The sequence below is a fragment of the Pleurodeles waltl genome, chromosome 7 (genome assembly GCF_031143425.1).
Source record: "Pleurodeles waltl isolate 20211129_DDA chromosome 7, aPleWal1.hap1.20221129, whole genome shotgun sequence".
Taxonomy (NCBI): domain Eukaryota; kingdom Metazoa; phylum Chordata; class Amphibia; order Caudata; family Salamandridae; genus Pleurodeles; species Pleurodeles waltl.
In genome coordinates, this window is record NC_090446.1 from 1,057,671,173 (window position 1) to 1,057,693,984 (window position 22,812).

At 43.3% G+C, this 22,812-nt stretch overlaps 1 protein-coding gene across 8 annotated transcripts in view; it reads right to left on the bottom strand.

The window, feature by feature from the left end:
• The window catches only part of LOC138245916 (uncharacterized), a 191,189-nt gene that overhangs the window by 149,934 nt on the left and 18,443 nt on the right, over positions 1-22,812 (bottom strand). For 7 of the 8 annotated variants that reach the window (XM_069199968.1, XM_069199967.1, XM_069199961.1 and 4 more), the window contains exons 2-4: positions 7,958-8,035; positions 7,824-7,856; positions 446-529 (exon numbers count right to left, since the gene is read on the bottom strand). In XM_069199968.1, coding sequence (XP_069056069.1) covers positions 446-529; positions 7,824-7,856; positions 7,958-8,035 — 195 coding nt within the window. The remainder of the gene's footprint in view (positions 1-445; positions 530-7,823; positions 7,857-7,957; positions 8,036-22,812) is intronic. The other variant, XM_069199962.1, reaches the window with a different exon arrangement.

The window sequence follows — 22,812 nt, forward strand, 5'->3', positions numbered from 1 at the left end:
CAATAAAAATATTTTATTCCCAAACTACCACATCTGTAAAAGGGTAGAATTAAACAAATATAGGGGACTGTTGTTCAGTGCTGAGAACCAGGGGTGGAGATTGAGGTTCATCTCATCACATTGCAGGCACACGGAGTCTCCAGCTACCAGGATATTATCTATAATAAGGCACCTGATACCATGGAATTAGGAAGGTTTCTGGACCTATTGGGGTTGGGAGGATTGAGAGATTCCATGTCAGATTTGTGCCACTGATGGGTAATTAGGGCAGAGGAAGACTCAGACATGATAAGTGCATCTAACTATCCCTGCCCCTTTAGTGTCAACATTTCAGGTGCACAGACTTGTTGTAAAATCGCTTAACTAGCCAGCAGGAGTTCCTCCTGCTGGCTGCAGTAGTTAGTGGAGTTGTTAGTGGATTGAATCAGAAAGCAAAGTGACTTACCAGTAGTTTTCTCTTCCCGTTCTTCATCACAATTTCAAATGTGTAGTTCGACTTCCTGGTTTTTACTTCTCTAACAGATTGCACCTGTTCAATATAAGTGTTTAATTTAACATCACCTACAAGAATAATTCAATTTGTAATGGTGACCAAAGAGTTGCAAACGTCTTAGCCATTTGGAGAGAAGTGGTTTGTTACACATAAACAATAAAATAGAAAAATATTATACAACACAATAATGGCAAGGGAAGATGATTTCAAACCCACAGGTAACAGACATGTATGCCTCCAATGTAAGGCAGATGGAAGACTAGAGATGTGACCCCCCCCAACTGCTCTGCATAGGTTTATATGCATGACCAATCAGATGGATGATTGTGCTCTATACAAATGCCAAATAACAACAACTACCAAGATAAGTCATATCCTATTATGCCTAACAATGGTGTAAAATTTCTAAGATATATTTTGATCACTAGTAAGATATAAGAGAAGTAACTGGAATTCACTCCTGACAACGCTGGGTTTTGACAGGGAAATTAGAATGCGTTCTAATAATCACTGAATAGAGTGTGGCCTTTTAGCTGATACAGTTGGTGGCTATTGTGAAAGAGCTCCTGGTGGCAGTGATTTTAGCTACCACTAAAGTAATACACACAAAACTGTGAATGGATTTAGGACTTGCAGACATCAACATATTTTAGGGTTATTCGAAGGAATAAATGTTGTGATTGAATTCATTGTGTGTAAAACAAACACTGAGGTTATCCAAGCAAAACAGAAGAATCCATTTGTATCTATCCAGGGTATGCTTTGAGTCTATGCAGAAGTAGACTACCTAGTCTCATAGGTGTGCAATACAATTAATATAAAAATGGAAATGTATCATCACCAAATGATCATACACAAGCCATGCATCAAGTCATTTTGCTCTAGCCGGTACACACCCATATGAATCTTCACTAATCACAATGATACCCAAATTTGACACTCTGTACAAAATGACTGCACCTCTGGAGTCTATGTTATTTTAAAAATAGTGAGTAGTTTACGAATTAGGGTCAAAGTTGTTGAAGGCACCACCTGAACCTTTTATACAAACATACTTCTAGGGTACCCTTTTCTACCTTTCTTTTCAATTGGTTTATTGTCATTAAAGTTTCACTGCAAAAATGGACTCTGAGTTAATATCCTTCCTCCATCTTAGTGAAACATTTGACAAAGACAGCTCATTAATGATCAACACAATGCACTTAACACAGAAAAAACATTATGGAGCAATTTCCATAACCACTAGTTTTCTCATAGCCCAAATAATTGATACAGCAATGTTGCCTTCAGATCAACTTTGCCATCCAGTGATTAAAGTATTTGGGAATCAGAGAAGCCTTGAAAAGGGCATGTAGTGGTTTTGTGTGAGGATTTTAAAACCAGTAACTGTTAGTGATTTATTTTTAATTTTAGCATTTAAAATGTTAATTTTAAGTGAAATATTGGGCAGTGTTTAAGTTAATATTTAAAATTAAAGGGAAATTATAATTGTTCTCACATTTATTTCAATTGACATTATTTTTATTACTTAACATACTTGGCCTACTATTGTTTTTTATAGAAATACATTTAACATTTCAAAATATATGTTTTATTAGGCTTGATGATATATTTCCATGCACATAATATATACTTAATATACATATTTGAATGCATAAATTATTGATTATTTACAATTAAGGGTATTGAAACTTAACCCTAAAATCAAACTATTCTTTCCTCAGTTTCTGTGCGTCTGAAGTTAGAGTAGTAGTCTTAAGACATCCTCCCAATATATACTTTTCCCTAAAGAAAGTGGATTGGACTAAGAATATTAAATCTGCCCCAACAAATATAAGCACGTTCAACAATGTTTGTCGGTCTCTGTCTAGGATAGTAACTCTGACCTCCTCTCCCCTAATGTTTCCAGAACTGGAATAAGAATAGTAAATCTAAGTCTCTGACTGCTAAAAATGCATTTTCCCCAATGTTTGGAGGGCTTGTTTTAGAGTATTAACTCTGATCCTTCCCCACTTAATGCATGTTCCCCATTTTTTGTGTGCCTGGAATTGAAGTAGTACATCTGCTCCCTGCAAATATATGCGCTTTTTATAATGTATATTGGAATTAGAATAGTAAATATGACTGGTCCCCCCAATTAAATGCACCTTCTCCAATTTAGGTGGGGCTGGAGTTATAATAGTAAATCCAACAACCTCTCTCCGCCAAATGAAAGCACTTTTCCAATTGTGTGTAGGCCTGAAGGTAGAATAGTAAATCTGAACCCCTCAACACATATACACACTTTCTGCAATGTAAGTGGGATTGGAGTTAGAATAGTAAATCTACACAATGGCATCCCGATGACGAACTATATTTCCAACAGCCATGGACTTTCACATAGTTTAGAGACATGGCAGCCTTCTTGGATATCATACCTGAGTTTATCTATCTTCGTGGCCCACAGCATCTTTGCTAGCCAACCATATTACACTGTTGCTGCAGCCTGTACGTTGCTATCCAGATCTAGGATTTCCTTAGCAAAGAACAGTTGCTTCCTTTGGAGTTGTTTGAGGAACATCAAGCTAACAGAGAAGTATTCTGTAGTCATTTTGTGTAAACGAACTTTGAACTATTATGAACATTAAACATAAAGGCCAACATTATGACCCTGGTGGTCTTCTGAAGACCGTCACATTAAGAGTGTGGTGGGTTGGCCTCTGCCAACCCGCCACATCACCCCCTGTACCACCAGGGCGGTTGGAGATTAGCATCTCCGACCCGGCGGTCCAGTGAAGACCGCCAGTGGTATTAGGAGCCAGCTTTCCACCAGGGTTTCTGCAGTGGTAGCTATGCCACGAAACCCTTGGCGGAAAGGCTACCGGTGACAGGAGATTTCTTTCCTGTCACCGGCAAACGACTCCCCCAGCCCTCCTGCAAGCCCAATACCCCCCATCCCCTCTTCTAGTGCAGCACCTCCACCCCCTTCTAGTGCAGCACTCTCCACCCCCTTCCCATGTACGCACACAGACAACCACATGCACCCCACATACACTCATTCACGCACCTCGCATACACTCATTCACGCCCCCTGTATACACTCATACACCAACACTGACATACATGCATTCACTCACAAGCATCCATACACACATTCACCTCAACATTCATACATTCACACATACATTCACACATACATACACACGCCCATACACACATGCATACACACATACATGCGCACACACAGACAACACCCACTCACACATGCACACACAACACACACCCCCACCTGCCCCCACTCCCCTGTCTGACGTTCGACTTACCTTGTCCGGCGAGGAGGTCGTCCAACAGGGAACGGGGACTTCCACTCCCGGCAGCGCCCTGCCATCAGGACACCGCCAGGTCATATTACTGCTTATAATACGGCTGGTGGAGTACTTTTGGGGGGGCGGGCCGGTGGTGGAACTGCCCATGATCCTCCGATCGCCAGCACGACTACTGGTGGATATCCAGCCAAAATATGGAGGAAATCCTTCGTTACTCATGATATGGTGGGTGGAAGACCTCCAGCACTGGCGGTCTTCTTGCGCCCGCGGCTTTGGTGGACTTGTAAAATGACTACCCAAATCGTAATGAGGGCCAAAGTTTGCTAAAGGCTGCAGGAATGTCACCGTATACTTAAGGTTTATCCTGTGATTGAACAAGAGAGATTCTATAGTCAGGATTCCTTTGACCATGTTATGTTTATATGATTATGCAAAAATGATACAAGAGACAAGTAGAAATTCTCCCATACAGAGAGCATATTGATGAAGCTTGAGGGTCAGGGATAACCAGTTCCACATCAAAGTTCAGAGATAAGTTTCACAGAGATATCACTAAGTTAAATCTTTTCCCTGTTACAAATAGATCCATGTTCAAATCTGACCAGCCCCAAAAATGTACTGTCTCTAATGTTTTTAGACCTGGAGTTAGAAATGAAAATCTGGCCTTCCCCTAATTTATGCACCTCCATCTACGTAAATGGTACAGAATAGTAAATATGTCCCCCCAAATATATCTACTTTTCAACAATGTTAGTTGGACTGGCTTTAGAATAGTAACATTTGATCTCCCCATCTCCAATATATGCAATTTCTCCAATGTAAATTGGATTTGAGTTAGACTAGTAAGCCTGACTCCCACCGAAAATATGTGCATTCCCAAATGTATGTGGGGCTGGACTTGCAGAAGAAAACAGAACCCTCACTTCAAATATATATGCACTTTCCCCAATGTTTGTGGTCATAGATTTAAATTACTAAATATTCTCATCCCCCAAGTATATGCCTTGTGTTTGTTGGGCTAGACTTGGAATATTCATTCTTGTGTTACTTTAAGTTGAACACTTTCACCTATTTAAGTTGGACTGGAGTATTAAAATAGTGAATCTCATCCACCAACAAATATTTTTTTGAACATTTAAAGGACTGTAAATATTAATGTATATTTTTCTATTCCACTTTAATTTTTTGCTGTAGTTTGATTTTTCAAATGATTATACATATGTTTATATTAATCATTAAATAATTAAACAATAAATAAAGGATTATTTGATATATTTATAATAGTAATAATAATATAAACTAAAAAATATATGTTTATATACAGAGTATTTATAAAATCACCTTTACTATCCATTTCATATGTCTATTTTAGGGGTGACTTCCTGAAAAGGAGTCAGTTGAGTTAAATGTGGGATGTTGTAATAAACATTTAAAATTATGTGTAGTCATCAAAACCTTTTCATTAAATCTATATGCTAAATTTAAACGTGCATTAAAAGTGAATAATTAATGTAGGTCTCAGTGACACAAATGGTGCAGTCACCTCCACGTTGCTCAAAGCCAAAGTACCTTTTGAATGTCCTACTGAAGGAGCCAAACAAACAAATCACTTTAGGTAACAACTATTTAACTCTTATCGTAATCCCACAAATTATAATACATGATAGGTCCAAACAAGTGATGGTTTAATCAATTGGGCTCATAGGGGTTAATCAATTTACAAGGTATTCAAAATGTAATAACCAATTGAATTCCTATTTATATATGGACTAACCCTCTGCCATGCCCTATCTGGGCCTTGCCTAAATGGTTTGCTTAACTTTTGTAATTACACGGACTAATATGTAATGACTTGCTCTTTCATGAATCATGGTACATATTATATACTGTGATGTTTTCTACAGAATGCCAACTACATTTTATGATAGTAAAAAATAGATAGTGATTGGTTCAAAAATTCACACCACCTGCCCCAGCTGTATTTCTTACAGACTGGTATCATGGGATAAAAGGTGATCTGAGAGCCATCCATACAAGGGCTTCTAAGGAGCTTTTCTGACATGGACGCTGCATCCTTTTCCTTGGCAACATAAATGAGGGGTTATACTTACCAAAATGTCACACAACGCAATGCAGCAAGCCACCTTGCTGCGCTTCGTGAAAGAAAAAGGGCAGGCATGCACAGTATTTAACATTCTCCATTGGATTCCTGTCCTTTCCTAGTGATGGTGCACTTTGTGCTGCCTAGCACCAATGAAGGCACGCTTGCACCAGGTATTAGGGTGCCTGCATTGTAGACAGGATTACCAAATTATGTTTCACCGGCTCAAGTTCGCCTAGAACTTGGCTTGGTAAGGCAGTATCTAGCAAGGAAAGGGGCATTTTCAACCTAAGCCATAAGATCATGGTAACAAAAGAAGGCTCACTAAGCTCTCTAATTTGGGTGGAGATGATTTCGGACCCAACGTCCGCCTTCCGCCTCTACCTCGAGTCCGCCTTGACAATACTGGGCCTTGAAGATCAACTACTCCAACTAAGCTCACATCAGCTTGTCAAACACGCAACGAAAGTAAGCGTCAAGTACCTCTCACATCTCCAGGACAAAGAGGCTTTATCGAAACAAAGCCATGTCTGGCTGGTTTTATCATCATACAGCTCTCTAATTCCACAACTATATCTGGGAGCAGCAATTAATCCACTGATTAAAGCAGCCCTTATGAAGTATCGAATGGGCTACCTTCCAACATGTGCCCACCTTCCCAGGTGGACAAGAGTCAACATGACTGACACCTGTCGATTATGCGGGCTTACTCCGGAAACGCTGATCCATCAGATATGTCTATGCAAAAGCATCACAACAGACCGCAACAGGCTCCTACGACCAGTTTAGCTTCAAAGGGGCTGCGCAGATGCAGACCGGCGATATTAGCAGGCTTTAAAGGGGACAACGTACAGCACAGCTGCAGACTGGCTAAATTCTTGGACAAAATAGGGCACCTTCGTCAAGAGACTGAACAAGCAAGACAAATGTGCACAATCAGCCTGCAAGTAACGTCGAGGCATTCCATTACTTAGCTGAAACATTTTAACTCAAATCGATTTTATCACTGTATTATGAGTCCTTGGTTTTTTTGTTGTTTTCCTTTTCTTTTTCTTTGCTTTTTCATGTAATGGTCTTCATTGACCGATCACATGTTTAAATAAAAATACAAATAGACAGAATTATTTTTGTGCTGGAAGGGACACCTTCCTGCATAAAAACGGTCCTCAGAGGCATTTTCTCTCTTTCTATTTGTGCTGCAAAATGCAGAACATGCAGGAAGAGGCAACAATAAGGAGAAATAAACATATTTCTCCTCCTCACATCTCCCTTGGTGTAGGATTATGATGCTTTCCCAGGTCTACCACTTATGGTAAATCAGGGAATGCATCAAAATAGATAGGTTGATGCGTTGCAACACCCACATTACACCCATGTAACGTCTCCCTGGGGCAGAGTAACGCAAGGTAGCGATCTTCACTACCTTGTGTTACTTCCCATTTGGTAAGCCACGCAGGGCCATGCAAGGTGGCCTTGCGTGGTTTGCTGCTTGGTAAATATCATTCAAGTCTTTGCATCGTCCTTGTGCGCCACTGCATGGCTCAAGGGCGACACAAACCCATGATAAATATGGGCCGAGGTGTTTTAAGTAAACACGGAACTTAGTGGAATAGGCTGATCGTGTTGGATTTAAAGGTGTTTACTGTTCGCCTTACCCAACAGAGAACACTGATTGTATTAGTCTAGCAATTAACTATGAAGTGCACTTCCGCGATTTTTAATCAGATATTTCATTTTGATTTATATGCTTTCATTGTATATATTATAAAAGACTTATGCTGATAACAATAAATACAAAAAATAGGGCTGTTAATTGGCAGTGAGTGCCACGGCAAAACAGAATAATTTCAGGAATACACAAGAAACACACATTTAAAAAAAAGCAAACTTTTATTTTGTTTGATAGAAACTCATTTCCACTTACTAAATGTATGTAGTACTTCCCCCGGAGACAGGTCTGAAAAAAAAAGAGACCGACTAATTAACTCAAAACTTTTATCTTGCTTCAACGTGGGACATGTGGCAGGCTTGTACGTGGGAGAGTGTGGTGCGCCCTACCTCATCAGCTTCCTTGCTGGTGTAAAACGATAAAGTGGTATTCCGGAGGCGAAACCAGTATTCTGACCAGGTAAATATCTAGAAAACATATCACAAGAAACTTGTTTGACTCAACTGTTTCAACAAACTGCAAGAAATCCATTTGATTATTCTGTTTTCCAAATTCACTAACAAACTCCTTCGATTACACTGTTTCAACACACACCAACCCTGACTGTTTCGACATTACCCAAGAAACCCATTCGACTGCAGTGCTTTAACACACGCCATTAAACCCATGCCATGACATCGTTTCAACATAGTTTGAGTACACTGTTTCGAACAAAAGATATGAAAACAGGAGGTGTCCACCACTGACTGCATGTTCTCCCATATGCCAGCCGGAAGGCATCATTTCCTACACGCGGTTTGACAAGCAACAATAGTCAGTTCCTATTTTCATTACCTAGGGTTACTGTTTATACTATGTGGGAAGCTGTCTGCGGTGCGGCGCACAGATTGCTCCTTCTTCGGTCCACACCTTATTGAAATGCTTGTTAAGCCTTCAGCTTCCCAGAAAGGCAAATCTAAAAAAATAAAACTTTTTTTGAATTTCCAGGAACCCTGTCTATGTGCCAGGGAGAGTTTGTAAGGGCACCCTTCTCCAATTACATTTGTCACTATCAAACCCTCACATCAGATGTAGAACCTCTAGTAGGCTACTTAATCCTATCGGCCAGTGCAGTCACCTTCTTGTATGCAGGACCTGGTCCCTTCGATTACATCATTTTGTGGCACACAGAGCTGCGTTTTAGAGGCTAAGTGGCTGGCATATCAACAATTACAATGGTCGACCCTCGAATTCATTACTGCACCATCACTAAGGACTTATGCTTTGGGGACTGTAAGGTGAAGATTACTAGACACATCATAAGATCTATAACTAGGTTGTTTGAATTATAAATAGCGTAATTCAGTACAATAACAAATGGTCTTATGGCATGTACTATTAAATTATCGCTCAACTTTATGTGTGTGCTTCCATTTGCATTTTATATGTAGGATTTTTCTGAAATCCTTTTCTCAGCCATCTCACGCTAACACTGCTGGAAGCAAGTTGTCCATTGATTTAGAATCACTTTATCAGAATTGTACTGGCTGATTTTTGGAATACTACTACCACATATGGATGCGTGGCAACAACTACCACCTCTATTCTTGTAATAGTTCGGACTAGTAATTGGCACTTAAGGCTGGTGGAAAACCTCCATCGTCATCGGCTTCTAACCTCATTCAGTTTGTGTTAGTATTACTGAGATCCAGACACTACACTATGCTGGATTTGTAAGATAGTGCAGTGCAATTTAACAAGCATAGGCAATGTCAATAATAGCAGTGGTAGCTATCTTGGAATTTTATTTTCAACAGTCACCTTGTGCTTGTGCCCCCCTGATGCAGGCACTTCTCTGTATGTTACAATTAAGGTTCATGCATTGATCCCTTCCTGGTAAGTGATGCACAAACAGATCCTGGCTGCACGTGAAACTAGGCATGCTGACTTCAAGCTTCCAGGATATAAAGACAATAATTTAAGAGCTTGGAGCAGTGACATGACATTAATGCATACACGAGAAATAAAGTTTAAAATAATATCATAAAGCACCTAAAGGTGATATTTGATGCATTCAAATTACTGTCAAAAGCATTCATATAGTCATTGAAAAAGACACAGTTAAAAAGTGAGTTATGGTTCTGGCTCAAATATTCAAAACCAATTTGAAACTCACCAGTTATGGCTAGCATGTACAGACCATAACTCATGCCGTATGCCATGTTTTTTGAGATGTCGATAGAATGGGAAAAAACAATGCTTAGCATCTATATAGTGTTTGGAACTTTGTGAAAGAGAGGCATACGACCCAGCTAGTTTAAGGGCTATTATAAGTGATACACACTTCAAACATGCCATACAATATTTACCCAATGATTCTATTAAGCATTTCTCATGACTTAATTGTTGCTAATCTGAAAAAACTTAGGGGGTCATTCTGACCCTGGCGGCCGGTGACCGCCAGGGTCACCGACCACGGGAGCACCGCCAACAGGCTGGCGGTGCTCCCGAGGGCATTCTGACCGCGGCAGTTCAGCCGCGGTCAGAAAGGGTAAACAGGCGGTCTCCCACCGGTTTACCGCTGCCCCATTGAATCCTCCATGGCGGCGGAGCGCGCTCCGCCGCCATGGGGATTCAGACACCCCCTACCGCCATCCTGTTCATGGCGGGAAACCCGCCATGAACAGGATGGAGGTAGGGGGTGCCGCGGGGCCCCTGGGGGCCCCTGCAGTGCCCATGCCACTGGCATGGGCACTGCAGGGGCCCCCGTAAGAGGGCCCCGCAAAGTATTTCAGTGTCTGCTTTGCAGACACTGAAATACGCGACGGGTGCAACTGCACCCGTCGCACCCCTGCAACTACGCCGGCTCAATTCTGAGCCGGCGTCCTCGTTGCAGGGGCATTTCTGCTGGGCCGGCGGGCGCTCTTTTGGAGAGCGCCCGCCGGCCCAGCGGAAATGTCTGAATGGCCGGTGCGGTCATTCGGCGGCGGAACCTTGGCGGACGGCCTCCGCCGTCCGCCAAGGTCTGAATCACCCCCTTAATATGGTAGGAAAAAATTAGAAAACAAAGTCTATTACAAAAACAATATTTGACAATCCAAGGAGGGAATTATATCAGAAACTGATATAACTGTGAAACTAGTCCAACAAAGGAGGGCATCATTGTATTGTCGTCACTGAAGTTGTAAACAGGAGGATTCTTGAGACAACTTGGGGACGAGGCATGTTGTGAAACTAAATTGAGAGACAGGTATAGTTATGTAAAACAATACTTTTTCATGGATTTTAATCTTTGGTTACAGCAAGGTTTGTTACAACGGGATGAATATTTGTTTCTGAAAAACAATCATTCAAAAATACAAGTTCTATATTTGCTCCCCAAAATCCATAACAACTGGGAAAATCCAGAGGAGACCTAAAATATCAGCACATGGGAGTCTTTTTGAGAATACTTTAAGGGAGGCTTTAAGGGAGGCTATTTTTGAGACCCTTGGTTCAAACCATTCTTTCAAATCTCAAAGATGCAACTGATTTTTAGTAAGAATATTTGAATGGGAAGAGGGTTTCTTACACATGCTTTCCATTTAGATTAGCACTTATGGTATGAGAGCAACAGAACACTTTTTGAGGTCAAGATATTTGAGGTTCAATAGACATTTGCTAATGATAATGAAAATTACTGATGCATACAGGACAGAGAACATATTCTAATGTCACAAAAGCCTGCATAGACAGATGCAGGGTACAGCAATGGGTACCTGTTTCACTCCTCGCTATGCAAATTTGCGTGTTGGCTGGTGAAAGGAACAGATGCTTCACACTGGTTGATAAATGATCAGGTGGTTGTTTGGTTAAGCTATATTAACAATCTCTTCATTTATGAGGAGACTCTGAAATGGAAGTTAAGACTTTTGTGGAAGGTATTAACAACAATCTTCATTGCAACAAGAAGTAAGACCAAGGGAGTGACACCTGACCTCCCTTAAGGCCAGAAACGATTCCTCGCGTCAGGCAGACCCTCCATTCTGCCCCCGTGTCCCTGACCCCCTCCTGCTGCCTCACTGCCTCGCTGCCGCTGTTGTTCTGGTAAGGAGTATCTAGCACTCGCTGCACCTGCCCTGTATTTTGTTGCCTGCACATCAAAATTAGTTTCAGACCTGTGATTCTTGCATATGTGAACTTTTCTGTGCCCGCTTCATTTTCTGTGCCGTTCTTGCTGCCTTGCTTCTCCTCCGTCTCTTGCCGGATCCCCAGCCGTGCCGCTGTGTCCCCTGTGTCCCCGCCCCCCTCGTGCTCCCATTGGTCTACCCCCTCCCTCCTGCCAGCTGCTCCTCCCTCCCGCCTCCCCTTTTTAATGGCCAGAGGTGCACCAGAGGCAAGCCCGTCCGTGCCCGTCCGCGCCTGGACCGAGCCCAGCGCCAGGACCACTGGTCCCCAAGACCTCCATGGCCAGCAATGCCATTACACCGCCAGCACCCTCCATGCACTCAACACCGGACGAGCACATGCCTGCTTCCTGGCCTCCCCTGAGCACACCCAGGGACCCTTCACCTGCCGGAAATCGCCAAACCTCCGGCTGAACCTGACCGCAACTACCTCCGATGCATCCTACTAAACACCAGCTCCGCACGCAAACACGCCATCGAACTCTGGGATCGGCTTGACTCTTCCACTCCTGACGTCGCCTTCCTGATGGAGACTTGGACAAACTCCTCCTCGGCCCCAGACATTGCCATAGCCATTCCGGATGGCTACGAGATCACCCGCAGGGATCGCACCAACGGAGTTGGAGGCAAAATCACCATCGTCCACAAGAACACCATCAGGGTCACTACCTGTACCGATGACACCCTCAGCACCGCCGGACACCTGCACTTCCAGATCCACACCAACCCTAACACCACCCTCAGAGGAACCCTCATCTACAGACCCCCGGACCACGGCCTCAGTTCTGCGATTCCATCAGCAGGCACACCCTAGCCTCCGCCGACTACGTCCTCCTCGGCGACCTGAACTTTCACCTAGAGAATAACAATGACCCCAACTCCACCACCCTAATCGACAACCTCGCCACCCTCGGACTCAGACAATTCATCACCACTCCACAACACACTCCGCTGGCCACACGCTGGACCCCGTCTACTCCGCCAGCCCCCACGTCACCTTCAGCCACACCACCGAACTCCCATGGACCGACCACTGCTGCATACACTTCACCTTCCAGAAACCCAGCACGCACCACCACACCCAACAGATCCCCCACCGCAACTGGAACAAAATCAGCCAAGACCAACTGAACACCAGCCTCGCCCGAAAACCACCCACCGAACCCACCAATCCCGACCTCGCTGCTTACAACCTCTGGCGCTGGATCGACGACTGCGCCAACACACTCGCCCGCTCAATAAACCTTCCAACAGAAGTGGAAACAAGAGAACTAGCTGGTTCACCTCGGACCTTCGAGCCTCCAAGCAAACCTGCCGGAAACTGGAGAGAAAGTGGCTCGTCGAACAGACACCGGACAACCACGCTGCCTTCAAGAATGCCATCCGCAATCCCCATCACCTCATCAGATCTGCCAAAAAATCCTACCTTCAAAGACCACCTGGACAACAATGCACACAACAGTAGGGAGCTCTTCAACATTGTGAATGAACTCTCCAACCACAGCTCCAGCGCAAATGACATCCCACCTTCACAAAACCTGTGCAACTCCCTCGCCGCCTTCTTCCACCACAAAATCACAGACATCCACGACAGCTTCAACAGCCAGGTCCCCCGCCAATCACTGACTCTTCAGACTCTCCACCCACCTTCAACTACGACCCCCTGCTCGTCTGGGCCAAGGTGAATGAAGACGACACAATCAAAACCATGAGCAAGATCCACTCTGGGTCTCCATCAGACCCATGCCCACACCACATCTTTAACAAAGTAAGTGGCACCATCGCACCCCACCTCTGCAAAGTCATCAACATCTCCTTCGAGACCGCAACCTACTCCGAGAGCTGGAAGCATGCTGAGATCAAACCCCTACTCAAGAAACCCATGGCAGACCCGAGAGACCTCAAGAACTTCTATCCCATCTCCCATTCCCGGCCAAGGTCATTGAGAAGATCGTCAACAGACAATTGACCCACTACCTCGAAGAAAACAACATCCTGGATCCATCTCAGTCAGGGTTCCGCAGCAACCACAGTACCGAAACCGCCTTCATCGCCGCCATCCTCCTGGACCTCTCGGCCGCCTTCGACACCCTCTCCCACTGCATCACACGCCTCCACAACGCAGGGATCCAGAACAAAGCTCTAGAGCCACCTCCTTCCTCTCCGGCAAGACCCAGAGCGTCCGCCTCCCCCCTTTTCGCTCCAAAGCCTCCAAGATCATCTGAGGCGTTCCCCAAGGATCGTCCCTCAGCCCTACACTATTCAACGTCTACATGGACCGGCTCACCCACGTCGTCTGTCTACACAACCTCAACATCATCTCCTACGCCAACGACACCCAACTGATCCACTCCCTCACCAAGAACCCCCTCACCACCAATTCCAGCCTCCACAAAGGAATGAAGGTTGTCGCTGAATGGATGAGGAACAGCAAACTGAAGTTGAACTCAGATAAGACAGAGGTCCTCATCCTCGGTGCCAACCCTTCAGCCTGGGACTACTCCTGGTGGCCGACCGCTCTGGGAGCAGCCCCAACACCCACCAACCAAGCATGCAGCCTGGGCGTCATCATCGTCTCAACACTCTCCATGACCAAGCAAGTCAGCGCGTCTCCTCATCCTGCTTCAACACCCGCCACATACTCCGCAAGATCTACAGATGGATCCCCACAGACACAAGAAGAACAGTCACCCAAACCCTCGTCAGCAGCAAACTTGACTACGGAAATGCCCTACAGGAGCCCCGGCCAAACTCCTCAAAGGACTGCAACGCATACAAAACGCCTCCGCACGCCTGATCCTCGATGTCCACCGCCACAGCCACATCACTCCCCTTCTAAGAGACCTACACTGGCTCACCGTCAACAAAAGGATAACCTTCAAGCTCCTCACCCACGCACACAAAGCGCTCCACAACACCGGTCCAGCCTACCTCAACAGACGACTCACCTTCTACACCCCATCCCGCCAACTGCGCTCAGCCAACCTCGCCCTCGCCACCTTCCCCCGCATCCGGAGAATGACTTCCGGAGGCAGATCCTTCTCCCACCTCGCCGGCAAGACCTGGAACACCCTTCCCTTGCACCTACGACAGACCGAAGACCTGCTGACTTTCAGGAAGCGACTCAAGACCTGGCTGTTCGAGCAGTAGCAGCACCCTCCCTCCCCCTTAGCACCTTGAGACCCTCGCGGGTGGTAGTGCGCTCTACAAATACACTGATTGATTGATTGATTCTTTAGATGTAAAATTTCAGATTGATGGGAAAATAATAATTACACCCACATTTAAAAAAAAAGTGCTGCAGAGAATACTATTCTCCATGAGTTTTCACCCTAATGCTTTGAACTATAACATTCCTTTATTGAAATGCTGAGAGCAAGCAGAATATGTAGTGATCTAACAACCTACAAAAATGAAGAGTTGACGATAATGGAATGTTTGGAGGGGGTACAGTAAGAAGAGTTTACATGTTGTAACATTAAGAATAGAACGACATTACTGTTGGGGAAAGAGAAAGGGAAGAGGGTGCTCTAACCAGACTGATTACTACCCATTTAACTAATTCACTGAGCACAAAAAGATATGTGATATAATGAGTAGACATTGGTGTTTACAGAGAAATAACTTCACAATAAGAAATCTGATATCTAAGAATTCACTGATGACATAAGGAAATGTACCGTACACAAAAGATATATTGGTACATAATGAATTGTAGTGAAAAAATAGAGCTGGTTAGAACTTGGTAGGGTATTTAAGGATTTCAAAAAGGATTGTGAAAAATGCAAAGCGTGTAAGTTCATCATAGACCTATGGAGCTTATGACACTGTTTTCTGTGTTCTCAAAACAGATAAATAAGTAGCTTTCGTGGAGGAAAGGAGTTTGTGATATATATGTTACCCTGCCTAAGTCAGAAAAGATACATTGGGAGCACATCTTAATAGTACATAAACAGATCCTACAGCACATTAGATTGATTGGAAACAAGGGCAGGAGCTATCTTGTAGTCAGGCATTTGGACAAATTCTTGAGGGGAATGCAGCTATCTCAAATACTCAGTGATTGGCCGCGTCTAAGATCCCTCGGGGTGAGATAGGGAACTCAGATGGAAAATGGTAAAATCTACATATATTTTGAGATTAGATACAAGGGAACCAAAGGGACTCAACACTGATGAGGATATGTTTGCACATTTATAATGCATCAAAATGCCCTTCTATGAAGAAGCCTTACACAACAATGAGTGAAGTTCTTAATAAAAGTTTTTAGAATTTAGATTGTAGAAAATGTTTTTGTTGTTTGCATTCTGCCTTTCAATGTTAAAATTATGTTCTTCTTTCTTATAGGTGTCAAATTGACTGAATAATCCTTTTCAACACCTATTGAAATGAATTGTTGAGATTTTCCCACTAGGAATTATTCATTTATTGGAATGACTCTAGACCACCTCCAAAATTCAGAAGACTACAACAAAACAAAGAAATTGCATAACAATTACCCAAACAGAATTACTTCTATTTACGTGACACCTATCTGGAGGGCATGTGCCATTATTTCTTCTTCCTCTATGGCCTTAAATCAACATGTTTCTACTTGTCTCCCTCCAATTGAATCTTAGATAACTAACCTTAAACGTCATTCTAAAAAGACACATACTTTTCTTTCTAGCTTGTTCCTTTATGTCTATCCCTTAATTTATTGTCTTCCCTCTGACTCTGCTTCCTTTTATCTCCTTCACTCGTAATCTTGCTTTCTGGTCAATTCTTCTATAAAGTTTGCTGCACAGATTTCTGCTACCACTAAATCCAGCCATTTCTGTCATTGTCAGCTACAAAACTGCTCATACAAACGTTGGTTCTTTTGCATTTTAAATATTGCTTTTCACTTTATGTTGGTCTTCCTAAATATTTAACTGAATTGCTTCAAGCTATTTAAAATTCCTCTATTTATCTCCTTCTATTGTATTTCACCACATTCTCACATGTGTTCCTATCACGCTGAGATTGGCTAGCTACCCATTTTTGTTCAATACATATTTTGATGTCTTTGCATTGTTTTAACATTTCTGTATCCACTGGCTTCATCTTAATTATATTCCCTTGTCCCTCTTCATCCTCCCCTTGTCCTTTGAGCTTCGCTTCTGCTCTGCTCCTTCCCCAGAGCATCATCACATTTCTTTTTCACTGTTTTCCCCTGAACTTGGAGTGTTTTTCCTGCTTCTGTAAGGGCAGGCCCTTCACTTGTCACCTTTATAAAATTACTAAGGGAACTCTTTTTGTCATCAAGCAACAAGACTAAACCTTGGTTAGTGCTTGTTATTCACAATGTGTGCACTGCTTTGTATTTTTGTTAACTGCTTTGAAAAAAAGTGTGAAATAAATTACTAAAGTGTCTTCCAAGAACATGATAGCTCTTCTGCCATCTACACTTTTTCCCTATTTCCAACTGTGGGTAGGTAGTGAAATACTTAGCTACTGTATGTCACTGCACAAATGCAAGTCCTATCCTCACCGCTGATCAACAATGTTAGAAATGGGGTTTTTGGTTGGCAGTCAGGTTACCCTCTGTCCAAGCAAGAACCCTCACTCTAGTCAGGGTAAGTCACACACAATCCAAATTATCCTGTGCCCACCCTCTGGTAGCTTGGCACGAGCAGTCAGGCTTAACTTAGAAGGCAATGTGTAAAGCGTTTGTTCAATAAAACATACAATAACACAATATAGCACCACAAAAATACACCACACAGTGTTTAGAAAAATATATAATATTTATCTGGGTATTTGCAGGTCAAAACGATCAAAGATGCAATATGAATTTGTAAAGATATCACTAAAAAGTGATATGAAGTATCTTAAGTCTTTAAAAAGTAAACAAAGTCTCTTTCAAGCACAAAGTACCTGGTTTGGAGTGGAAAATCTCTGCAGAGGGCCGCAGAAGAGGAGATGCGTGGAAAAATGGTGTGTGCGTCAGTTACGCCCACTCACACACAGACTTGCGTTGTTATTTTTCGAGCGGGGAGACGTGCGTCGTTCTACGGGAGGAAAAATGGTGTGTGCGTCGATTGTGCCCCTTCACACACAGACTTGCGTCATTATTTTTCACTCAGGGAAGACGTGCGTCGTTTTCCGGCACGCAGACCGTCTCCTTCTATGGATCGCAGGATTACCAGATGTCCCAGGGTCTGTGCGTGGATTCCTCGGCTTGTTTTCCGGCTGCGCGACGTTCCGTGAGGCTGTGCGAGGAATTTTCTTTCTCACTGCAGGCGTCGCGTTGATTTCCCCTCTGGAAGTCGGGCGGGGTTGTCCATGCGAGGCTGTGCGTCGAAGTTCCGGTCTCACCGCAGGCGTCGCGTCGAGCGGCGTCTTCCTGGATCGGCGTGCAGTGAATTTTTCACCGCAGAACAAGCTGTGCGTCGAAAATTTCGGCGCACGAAGAGTCCAAATGAAAAAGAGAAGTCTTTTTGGGCCTGAGACTTCAGGGAACAGGAGGCAAGCTCTATCAAAGCTCTTGGAGAGCACTTTTACAGCCAGACAAGAGTTCAGCAAGGCAGCAGGCCAACAGCAAGGCAGCAGTCCTTTGTAGAAAGCAGACAGGTGAGTCCTTTGAGCAGCCAGGCAGTTCTTCTTGGCAGGATGTAGGTTCTGGTTCTGGTTCAGGTTTCTTCTCCAGCAAGTGTCTGATTTAGTTTTATACTAAATTGTGCCTTTGAAGTGGGGGTGACTTCAAAGAGTGGCTAAGAAATGCACCAGGTCCCCTTTCAGTTCAATCCTGCCTGCCAGGGTCCCAGTAGGGAGTGTGACAGTCCTTTGTGTGAGGGTAGGCCCTCCACCCTCCCAGCCCAGGAAGACCCATTCAAAATGCAGATGTATGCAAGTGAGGCTGAGTACCCTGTGTTTGGGGTGTGTCTGAGTGAATGCACAAGGAGCTGTCAACTAAACCTAGCCAGACGTGGATTGTAAGGCACAGAAAGATTTAAGTGCAAATAAATGCTCACTTTTCTAATAGTGGCATTTCTAGAATAGTAATATTAAATCCGACTTCACCAGTCAGCAGGATTTTGTATTACCATTCTGGCCATACTAAATATGACCTTCCTGCTCCTTTCAGATCAGCAGCTGCCACTTCAACAAGGTATGAGGGCAGCCCCAATGTTAGCATATGAAGGGAGCAGGCCTCACAGTAGTGTAAAAACGAATTTAGGAGTTTTACACTACCAGGACATATAAACTACACAGGTACATGTCCTGCCTTTTACCCACACAGCACCCTGCTCTAGGGGTTACCTAGGGCACACATTAGGGGTGACTTATATGTAGAAAAAGGGGAGTTTTAGGCTTGGCAAATACTTTTAAATGCCAAGTCGAAGTGGCAGTGAAACTGCACACACAGGCCTTGCAATGGCAGGCCTGAGACAAGGTTAAGGGGCTACTGAAGTGGGTGGCACAACCAGTGCTGCAGGCCCACTAGTAGCATTTAATCTACAGGCCCTAGGCACATATAGTGCACTCTACTAGGGTCTTAAAAGTAAATTAAATAGCCAATCATGGATAAACCAATCAACAGTACAATTTACACAGAGAGCATATGCACTTTAGCACTGGTTAGCAGTGGTAAAGTGTCCAGAGTTCAAAAGCCAACAACAACAGGTCAGAAAAAATAGGAGGAAGGAGGCAAAAAGTTTGGGGATGACCCTGTCAAAATGCCAGGTCCAACACTGGTTCATCTTTCCATTTCTTTTCCAAAACTGTGCACCAGAATTACTGACTATCTTTCATGAAGTTGAAGATAGAGCAAACCCATGTCAAGCATGTTCTTCATGACTCCGACATCGTCCCTCATCTCCAGGCCTTTCATTTTTGTGTTACTTCTTCCTATCCCATTTCCTTCAATTTTTTCAAGGACTGTCTTCATAGTATTTACATTGAAAGATATATGGAACCCTCTCATAGTTGCAAGACTCATTATTCCAAACTCCAGGTGTTACAGATGTCTTTCTCAAAAGCCAACACACACAATTGTGACCACTACAAATGAGATAAAGCCTCATCTAGTCAGCAATATAAGTCTGGGAAGAGCTTTTCCTAAACATTATGTTCCATTTCAAGAATAACAAGAACATCCTAGACAACCTCTAAATGTAATGCTCCTTTCATGAACACCTATTCACCACACTCACAACTGCTTTAAGGTCAGTGAAAAAAGTAATCTTGTGGTCTGCCAATTTCTTTCCTCACCACCAAATGTTCAGGTGCATATAGAAAACATCTGAAAAAGCAATGCTGTGCTTTTTAGTTCACCAATTATTAGGCTCTTCCACTGTACACAATTGTTCTTACCACAGAATACCAAGAACACATTTGTCAGCCATATCAGAAAAACTATAACCTTTCAGAAATGGGTTTCCCATCCTCATAGCCCTCACATCTTCAGATGCTTCTCCTCCTCATCTAGTTCCTGTAGTGAGGTTTTGTTACTGCTCTTGACAGCAGCCAAGTGCATATAAAATGCCTCCGCAGCACTATCTTGCCTGCAAATTTCAGGCACAAGCAGCTGTTGGATGTCTTTTTAATTCCCTCATAGTCTTTTCTTTAACCCTAGGCATCAATTTCCACCCCACCCACAAAACACTTAAGTTGCCAAAAGAGAATTTGTATTCCATCGCTAGAGGATATAATTCAATATCCAGGAATGTTTATTTCATATTCAATTCTTCTGCTATTTTTTTACACCTATTCAAAGCATTTCAGGAGCATGCCTGCCCAACCAATTTCATGTGCTTTGCTAACAAGCAAATGGTCATCAAGATAATGTGGAAATTCTAGCATGGACAGAAACTTAGCACTGTGCTTTTTTGAAGGAATCCGCTCATTAGGTAGGGCACCCTGATAAGGGGCGAATGGAACTGAGAGTTCTTTAGCCATAGTGGTTGTCAAAGCCAGCATTGTAGCAGCCATCTATCGCAATCCATGCCTAGAGACACCACTCCTGCTAACACACCCCAACACCATGCAAAGTAAATCATGGGGCACAAGGGACAGGGATACGGGCAACTACAGGAAGGGTGGGAGACAGGAAGGAGTTCAAATACCCTACCACTAGTGTTGAGGGAGAGATAACCACTACAGAGTTGTGGGAGGCGAGAGTGGGAGAAAGCCTGCACTTCATCAGTTTCCCATGGCAGAATCCAGAAAGATATGGGTGGGTGTGGTAATGGGGAGTAGCAGACTTTGTGATGTCCATGATCACCCTCTTACTGCCTCCCAATGCTGCCTGATGCTTAGAGACCCAGCACATAGACTAGGTTCAGCAGAAGAACCATCACCAACCAGATCTGTGTAGGCACTGTTTGGAGCATCACATGTGGCCTAACTTTGTTTTAGCAAAAACTCAGCAAACAATTGAAAGATGTAAAAAATAATTTGCAATAATTTTATCAATGTGTCCTCCATCACACTGTATAGATGCTTTGCCATCAATATACTACAATGGAAGCAATTTTTGTTTTCAGCAAAGCAACAAAAGAATTCACTGGAATGTAAAGAATTGATGTGATGAATTCTCATGCTACATCCTGCCAAGTGGTCAATATCTTGAAAGAGCACACTTCAGTAGTTTGCTTTAGCTGCACCTACATGCCATTGCACGAAAACATAAATAGAGTGACATTAGTAGTACCCTTCACTGCAAGCAAGAAGTGTTGACTTTTCACATTCTACTGCCTGGCACACTCTGTTAGGTAGTCAGGCTCTTGTTATACCACCTCAGATTCTCAAAATGCAGTTCTATTTCAGCTGCTCTAATAGATCCTAGTCCCCCTTTTCCAACCCTTCCTCTTTCCGTCTCTTTTGAATTTGTACTGTGACTCCCTGCATCCCTAATGGACTAGGGCACCATCATGTAAACTCATAGGCAACTAGAGGCTATGATTACCTGTACTACAAAGATTAATTATCTCATGAAAACTTGTAAACAATCACAATTGATTGCCGGTTTGCTGAACTGGAAATCCTTTGGCAAATGCATGAAATCAAAGCCTTGAATTGCATATCAGCCTATCAACTTTTTAATGCAACAAACCATCTTCCAGCACATTACCAGCCAACTTAACCTCAGCATGTGGAAATGCATTTCATTTTCTTGTGCTAAAGTGTAGCTATTAGGACAGTGTCTGGAATGTCACATTAAGGTAGGGGAAATTTGCACAGTAAAATCTAAATCTAATGTGCAAAGTTTCCATTTCTGTGAGGCCATTCCCAAGTGACCTCCCAGTGCCTGTTCCTGCCACATGTACATGATTATTTCTGATCAATCCATAGTGAAGAGGAAATAGTGGGTGTGTGAGAGTCTGATAGAGTGAGTGAATGTATGTGAAGGAGAGAGACAGTGAGCATAACAACAGTAGCACATAACAACGAGCATAACAAGCATAACAACGGTAGCACAACAACGGTAGCACAGCGGGAAACAGAATCAGAGCTAATGAGGGGATGATACTAAAGAGTATGAGGCACCAGCTCATACATGTCGACACGTTAAACTGAGGAGTAGCCTGTGCAAAATTATATCAGCAGGAAATTCCACAGTATTTCATAGGCAACAAAAGCTGATGAGGCATCTCTAAAAACTATCAGGCTACAACTGTTCATATAAAGATTAAAATCACCATACAGTTGAGCGTAGTGTAAAAATGAGGTGCACAAACATTCTAGTGTTGCGCCCTGGAAATAAAACAAGAATTGGCAAAGTAAATAGGTCTTGCTGATCAGCATCACAAAAAAAGAAAAAAGGGGCTTGCAATCAATCAATCAACCAAACATTTACAGAGCGCAGCAAATCAACCATGAGGGTCTTGAGGCACTGGAGGTAGATGCTGCTGCATGGAGGAATGATCATTCGAACATCCAAGTCTTTAGTTCTCTTCTGAATCGCTGGAATTGCAGTGCAGGGATTGCCAGCAATGGCTGCAACATTCGGCTGGTGTGCAAAGCCGTTACCAGGAATGCTTGCAAGCAGAAATATGCAAGCTCCATTATCTTTTTTTATTTCCAATCTAAGACGATGGACACCACTTAGATCCATAAATTTTTTTTTTTTTTTT